The 8,207-nt window shown below is 45.2% G+C and overlaps 1 protein-coding gene across 1 annotated transcript in view; it reads left to right on the forward strand.

The window, feature by feature from the left end:
- The window catches only part of CFAP57 (cilia and flagella associated protein 57), a 56,123-nt gene that overhangs the window by 16,083 nt on the left and 31,833 nt on the right, over window positions 1–8,207 (forward strand). Inside the window, exons 7-8 of the mRNA XM_015563203.1 lie at window positions 2,859–3,071; window positions 5,173–5,400. Coding sequence (XP_015418689.1) covers window positions 2,859–3,071; window positions 5,173–5,400 — 441 coding nt within the window. The remainder of the gene's footprint in view (window positions 1–2,858; window positions 3,072–5,172; window positions 5,401–8,207) is intronic.

Here is an 8,207-nt window from a genome sequence, read left to right on the forward strand (position 1 = left end):
TTAATCACTGTGCTTTAATTATGTTCAATTTGTAACAATGAAAATACATCCTGCATATTAGATATTTACATTATGATTCATAACAGTAGCAAAATTACAGTTATGAAGTAGCAACGAAAATAATTTTATGGTTGGGGGTCACCACAACATGAAGAACTGAATTAAAGGGTTGCAGCATTAGGAAGGTTGAGAACCACTGGTTAGAACCTTGTAGGCGTTTAAGCGTTTTCATACTTTATCTTTGTTCCTCGAAATCACTGAGGACTCTCAGGGCAGAGAATGATATGACCAGATTTAAATTTTAAAAGCTTACTTTGGCCGAAACCGGTTTGGCTCAGTGGATCGAGCATCGGCCTGCGGACTGGAGGGTCCCAGGTTTGATTCCGGTCAAGGGCATGTACATGGGTTGCGGGCACATCCCCAGTGGGGGATGTGCAGGAGGCGGCTGATCGATGTTTCTCTCTCATCAATGTTTCTGACTCTCTATCTCTCTCCCTTCCTCTCTGTAAAAAATCAATAAAGTATATTTAAAAAAAAAAAAAGCTTACTTTGGCTACAGAGTAAAGAATGCATTTAAAGAAGTAAGGATGTCTACACGATAGAAGATAGTATTTTGAACCAGGGTGGAGGTGGTACAGATAGGAAGAAGTGGATGAATTTAAAAGATATTTAGGAAGTAAGACCAATAGGTAAAGAAGATAGAGTGGATATAGGGCATGAAGAAAAGGGAGGGGCCAAAGATTAAAAGGCTTAAGAAGATGTCAGCAGATGAATTTGGAGAGAAAAAGCAATAGAAAAAGAAAGGCATGCTAGGCTCGAGGACGTGTTACAGATGATAGAAGGGGAGTATAAAATAGGATGGTGGCTTGTGGTTTCTATGGCTGGCTCATTGGGCACACTTGAGGAGTGATAGAAGAAAGAGCTGGAGAAATTGCCTGTATCATAGAGTGTTGTATGCCAGGCCAAGGAATTGGACACTAGTCTGTAGGTGATGAGAAACAACTGAAAGGATGTAAGAAAGGATGTAATGGGATCAGAAAGGTAATTCTGCAAATGGTATTGAGGATGGCTGAGACAGGAGGAAAGTTGAATGATGGAGCCCAGCTAGGAAGTGAGGGTGGAGGATGAGTTAGGAACTAAACCATGGCTTTAGTGTAGGGACAGAGAGAAAAAAGAGGTTAAGTCCCATTTGGGCATGTTATGTTTGACATGTCCAGGAAGTACAGAGGTCAGGAAAGAAGTCAAGGCTGAAAATTAAGATTCCGGGGACTGGGGTGGAGTGGGTTAGATCACCAGGGGCCTGTGTGGAATCTAAGAAGGATCTTGGGCAGGAGACATTTAAAGGATTGTTCAAAGAACAGAAAGACTCCAAGGAAGGTGCAAAGAGAACCTGGAATCAGGGACTTGTAGCAAAGAGGCCAGGGAACTAGTTCCAAAAGGATAAAGCGGTCGCTGGCATGGAATGTCAGAGAGAGGTCCTGCAAAGACTAAAAACTCTCCATTGACTTTAGCAATGGAAGTGCTATAAACACACGCGTTACAGAGAGCTGCTTCGCAGTGGGTTTGGTCTTCAAGCGACTGTGGAGACACAGATGAAAGTACACTGTGCTCTGCTCCAAATGAGTCCGTCCCCCCAAGCAGAGCTGGAGAGCTCTTGTTTTATGGCCTGACCATCCATCCCCTGGGCAGAGTCCCTGCTCTGCTTTTCAGGAGGGACCCCTTCAGTCCGAGTGGCCCTTGCAGAGGGAGAGGGATGGAAGCCCCTGGTCTTTTCAGCTCTCCCCTCATGATTGGGAATCAGCATCCGCAGACCCTGGATATCCTTGGCCTCCTACCCTTGGAGTAGAGCTCCCACCAACAGTGGGGACTGGCTGGGGGGAGGGGGACCAGCCCTCTGGGCCTTGCCTGCCTAGAATAGAGCTTCTGAGGAGGGATAAGAGACACTAGCGGTCTGCCCTTCCCAGGGTGACACCGTAGCCAAAGACAGAGCTGGAGGGAGGGAGCCCCATCCTTTGGCCACACCTGCCCAGAGTGCACAAGAGTAAAATTCTTGGAGCAGAGCAGGTCATGGCTCAAATGCCACAGCTTCTGTTCTTACTGAGGCTGAGTAGATTTACTTGAATGAATGTTTTTCATTTGCTATATGCCCTTAGGACAATTTCCAGAGACTTTACATACTTGACTATTATTTTTAACAATTAACTTATTTTTTTAAGGAGGGCGGGGTCAGCTAAGAGACTTACTCTGCTATTTCAGAGGTCCTTCTCTTTCTACTATTTTTGCAACTTCCTGTGAATATATAATGATTTTCCCCCCAAAAAAGTGTTTGATTAAACATAGTCATAATTGAATGGTAGCATTATAGGAACCATTACAATTTAGTCTTGCCATTCTAAGATAAAAGGGAAATGAGAGTATTTCATCTACCATATTTTGCAAGCATATCGGCAAACAGAATATGAATATTCTGTTTTGTGCTGACTGGAAGGTACGTACCCGGAAAGGACATTCTGCCTCAATCTAGTGCAGTGGTCGGCAAACTGTGGCTCGCGAGCCACCTGCGGCTCTTTGGCCCCTTGAGTGCAGCTCTTCCTAAGCCTTAGGAATACCCTAACTAAGTTAATAACAATGTACCTACCTATATAGTTTAAGTTTAAAAAATTTGGCTCTCAAAAGGGTACTCCTAAGGCTTAGGAAGGGCCATACTCAAGCTCAAGGGGCGCCGCATGTAGCTCACGAGCCACAGTTTGCCAACCACTGATCTAGTGGAACACGTGAAGAGTTCATGCGCCTCTGCCATGTGAGGGCTGTGCACGTGTGTGCGTCCTCTTCACTGGGCATGTCTTCATCCCCTGCAGATTCGTTCCATTGCGTGGAATGCAGATGACAGCAAACTGATTTCTTGTGGCACAGACGGTGCTGTATATGAATGGAATCTGTCCACAGGAAAGAGGGAGACGGAATGTGTGATCAAGTCCTGCAGCTACAACTGTGTAACCGTCTCCCCTGATAGCAAAATTATCTTTGCTGTTGGATCTGACCACACCCTCAAGGAGATCGCCGATTCTTCCGTGAGTCTGCCTGCCCCTGCCCGGCCGCTGGGCTGCCGCACTGACCTGCAGGGGACAGCCCCTGTGGTTACCACAGAAAGAGGGCTGTGAGAACAGGGGCTCTTCTTCATGGAGTCACACCTGGCTCCCCATTCCTTTTCGGTCATCTCAGTTCTTGTTACTTCTGGAATTTTCTGCCCAGGGCCCTACCTGATTGGGCTAAATTGTGGGGCCCTTTTTCACTTGGATTTTGCTTACTAGACCTTCTCTCCACCCTCTAGGCATGGAGCTCAGCAGCATTCGAACCTGCACCCTTACTCTAGATCTGCACTTACATTCCTGGGGTAGAAGCAAAACTGTAGTTATTGCTGTTACCTAGGCTTGCCACCGTATTCATCTGAGACCCCCAAACTCCGAAATGGTGGCAATAGCTCCCAGTGGTTGAGGGAGGAGAGAAGAGCTCAGCAAGGATGCCGCCTCCTCACGTGGCTGTGTCCTTCTCCAGGAGCCCAGCGGCAGCTGGTCTTCATTGATTTCTCTCGCTTTCCTTTGGTGCTCGTCACTCTCCGGGTCCTGATACCTGGGGAAGGACAGAGATACCACAGCAGCGAACTGACCCGAGGCAGGTTTCCCCAGGACCGAAACAGCTTGGAGCAGGGTGTCTCACCACTGTGCCCAGGTAGCTTAGTCCTGGTTCTGTGGTGGCTTTCTCAGTGCGGCACCAGAACAAAGCTCTGGGAGGGCAGAGCCATGGTTCTCCCTTCTTGATATGCCGACCAGCCAGCACCCACTGCATGGCCCAGCGCAAGCATCCGATCAATGTCTGGTGGGTAGGCACATGGGTGGGTGGGTGTGGGGTGATTTAATATGTGCAGGAATGAGTTCCTTGATAGTATAGCTTTGTTTATGTAATGGACATGAATGAATGCTTGCTGAATGCATTTATGATCCACATCCTGTTCTGCTTTTGGGGTACATGGTAATATAGCAGCCAAGGAGCCCAATGCTACTTTCTAGGTGGGTGAGTTGAGGCAAATAACCTACCATTTTTGTGACTCTATTTCAGGGGTAACAGTTACTCCATCAAAGGGGTTTTGTGCCCTGATCGGTTTGTCTCAGTGGATAGAGCATCAGCCTGCGGACTCAAAGGTCCCAGGTTCGATTCCAGTTGGTGGCATGTGTCTTGGTTGCAGGCACATCCCCAGTGGGGGTGTGCAGGAGGCAGCTGATCGATGTTTCCCTCTCATCGATGTTTCTAACTCTCTGTCCCTCTCCCTTCCTCTCTGTAAAAAATCAATAAAATATATTTTTTTTAAAAAGGGGGGGGGTCGTGAGGATTTAATGAGTTACAACATACAAAAGCCATAGAATGATGCTTGGCACCTAGTAGGTGCTGTTTGAAAGGTTCCCTTTATTAGTGTTATTCCTAACTTGTAGAACTGTTTATATCAATCAAGCAGCCAAGAAATATTTAGTTTGTGCCTTTTATGTGCTGAGCACATTTGCAGATGCTGTCAGAAATAGGAGACCCCCCCCCTTCTTTTTTAAATTCTCACTTGATATTTTTTTCATTGATTTTTAGAGAGAGTGGAAAAGAGAGGGAAAAGCGGAGAGAAACAGCAATGTGAGAGAAACACATCAATTGGTTGCCTCCTGCACGCGTCCTGACCAGGGCCCTGGCCAGGGAGGAACCTGCAACCCAGGTACATGCCCTTGACGGGAATCAAACCTGGGACCATTTGGTCCGCAGGCCGATGCTCTATGCACTAAGCCAAATCGACTAGGGTGACACATTTTTAAAAAATATGTTTTAATTGGTTTCATAGAGAGGGAGGGAGAAGGAGAGAGAGACAGAAACATCAATGATGAGAATCATTGATCGGCTGCCTCCTGCATGGGATTGAGCCCATAACCCGGGCATGTGCCCTGACCAGGAATCGAAACTTGACCTCCTGGTTCATGGGTCAAGGCTCAACCACTGCGCCATACTGGATGGGCAGAGACATATTTTTTAAATACAGAACTTGCTCTAACATTGCTATTAGAGGAGAGGAAGAGAATGACTTGGGAACCTGAGGACATGGCTCACCCCTCACACTGAGCAGAGCTGTCTTTTCTCCAGGTCCTTCGGGAGATATCAGCATTTGACGTTGTCTACACAGCCATTGTTATCTCTCACTCGGGCCGCATGATATTTGTGGGAACCTCAATGGGAACCATACGTGCAATGAAGTACCCTCTGCCTTTGCCGAAAGAGTTCAATGATTACCAGGCCCATGGCGGTCCTATCACCAAGGTGAGAGAGTCCCCTCTCTTCAGGGGTCCAGTCCCAGAACCAGCAGCCAGTAGATACATTTGATCCTGTCCCCACATACCTTCTTCACCCCATCAACCCCGCAGTGTCTTTTCTGTCTCCTTACTTGTTCATCCAGCCATCCCTTTAATAGACGTTTATTGGCTATTAATATTCTTTGTTTCACCTAATCACAGAAATTTATCCTAGGAGCCCTAACTGGTTTGGCTTAGTGGATAGAGCGTTGGCCTGTGGACTCAAGGGTCCCAGGTTCGATTCCAGTCGAGGGCATGTACCTTGGTTGTGGGCACATACCCAGTGGGGAATGTGCAGGAGGTGGCTGATCGATGTTTCTCTCTCATTGATGTTTCTAACTTTCTATCCCTCTCCCTTCCTCTCTGTAAAAATCAATAAAATATAAAAAATAAAAATTAAATAAAAAGAAATTTATCCTAGGAAATAATTGGATGCACCTAAAGATTTATGCACAGATGGTTCACCACAATATTATAGATAATAAAGGCCATTTGAGAGATGCTGGAGGTGCCTCACCCAGACCTACCCCCCGCCCCCCAAGTGCATTCCTTCCTCCCAGCTCTGAGTGTTGGTTGATCATAGCTCTCCACCTCCTCCACAGAAGGCCCTGGACTAAAAGGAGTCATAGCCCAGGAGATGAGCCCTCCCCCATCCTGAGACCTTCCTGGGGGTAACAACATGAGCACACATTTGTAAATTGTCCCTCCATTCTCCCTTCTAAAACAGCAGCGCTTCCATTTACATGGAGTTCTGAAGAACAGGCACTGAGAGAATGTGTAGCTCCTCCCCCCACCCCGCTCTTACTCCAGATTGAACAACAGCAACACCTGCGGCTTTTTACTAGGTCCTAAATCCTATTGGCTTGCCTGTAGCCACTGTCCTTACTAGGAAAGGATTTTTCATTATAAGCTGGAACATTCCTGTATTGAGCCAGTTCTTGTTCCAAAGCAGATTCCTATGACATAGTCCCTCCCACCTTCTCTTCAGATCTACTAAGTTTTATGGATAAGATGTTTTGTTTTCTGATTATAAAAGCAATGCATGTTTATTTTAGAAATAAAAGTCCTCATAATAATATCATTAATAATTGGGTGCATTTGAAATGTCTACTCTTTTATGTATATAGTGTGTGTGTGTTTTACAAGAATTGAGTTTATACTATATGTACACCCTTTTGTAACCTTTTAAAAAAACTTAATGCTATTATATTCAGTAATTAAATTGTCCTCAACAGCGTGATTTTAGTGCTACACAGATATTCTTTCATGTGATAACTTATTTAACTCTTCTCTTATAACTGGGTATTTAAGTTACCTTATAAACTCTAATGAGTGTTCTAGTCTACAGATTTCCAAGGGTATCTCTGATTATTTCCTGAGGCGAAGTTCCTAGACAGAAAATTCCTGAGGGCGAGAGCATGGCCATCTTTAAGGTTTTTTGACACATACTACTGATTGTGGGAAGATATTTTCATAGTTGGCTCTTTGTGTGTGTGTGTGTGTTTCATTTTGAAATAATAATAGATTCACAGGAAATTTTAAAGATAGCATAGAGGTCCTGTGTACCCTTCACCCAGTTTCCCCTAGTAGTTACACCTAAACTGACTATAGTACAATACCAAACCATAAAGTTGACATTGGGACAATATGTGTGTGTAAGTCTCTGTCGTTTTATCTCGTGCATAGATCTATGTACCCACCACTGCAATCAAGATACAGAACTATGCCACCATCACAAAGAGCTCCCTCATGCTGCCCTTTTATAGTCACTCCCAGCCCCCTCCCACCCCCAGCCCTAGTCCTTGACAGCCAGTCATTTGTTTTCCATTTCTAACATTTTGTCATCTTGGGAATGTTACATAAATGGAATCACACGTATGTGACCTTCTGAGAGTGGCTTTTCCCTCTCAGCCTAATGTCCTCGAGATCCCTCTAAGGCAGCGGTTCTCAACCTGTGGGTCGCGAACAATGAAAATACACCCTGCATATCAGATATTTACATTACAATTCATAACAACAGCAAATTATAGTTATGAAATAGCAACGAAAATAATTTAAAGGTTGGGGGTCACCACAACATGAGGAACTGTGTTAAAGGTTCGCGGCATTAGGAAGGTTGAGAACCACTGCTAAGGTATTTCATGTCTCAATAGTTTATTCCTTCTCCCTGCCGAGTGGCGTTCCATGGTAGGGCTCTACCATAGTTTCCCCAACCATCATCTATTGTAGGATATTTTTATTTCTCCCAGTTTGGGGCTATTACAAATAGTGTTGTAGGAACAATTATGTACAAGCTTTTGTGTGGACCTAAGTTTTCATTTCTCTGGGATAAATGCCCAGGAGCACCATTGCTGGATCATATTGTAAATATTTGTTTCATTTTTTAAGAGCCTGTCAGCACCAGCAGTGCTTGAGAGAGTCAGTTTCTCCACATCACAGCCAGCGTTCGTGGTGTCACTATTTGTAGTTTAGCTGTTCTAATGGATGTGTGGTGCTAGCTCATCGTGGTCTTAATTTGCAGCTCCCTAATGGCTGAACACCTTTTTGTGTCCTTATTTGCCATCTGTACATTCTCTTCTGTGAAATGTCTCCATATCTTTTGTCCACTTTCTAGTTGGACTGTTTGGGCTTTTTACTGTTGAGTTTTGAGAGTTCTTTGTACAGTCTAGATAATAACTGACTCTTAAAATTCCAAATCTACAGAGACCTAGTCTTGCTTCTTTTATTAATTACCAGGAACCCGTGAGGGCTCCTGTTTCATCCTTACCCAGCATTGCGTCTTCCTCCCCATGAGCTGTGCCTGGGCCTGCATGGGGGGGGGGGGGGGGG

This window comes from Myotis davidii, unplaced genomic scaffold, assembly GCF_000327345.1.
Source record: "Myotis davidii unplaced genomic scaffold, ASM32734v1 scaffold458, whole genome shotgun sequence".
NCBI classification, from domain to species: Eukaryota; Metazoa; Chordata; class Mammalia; order Chiroptera; family Vespertilionidae; genus Myotis; species Myotis davidii.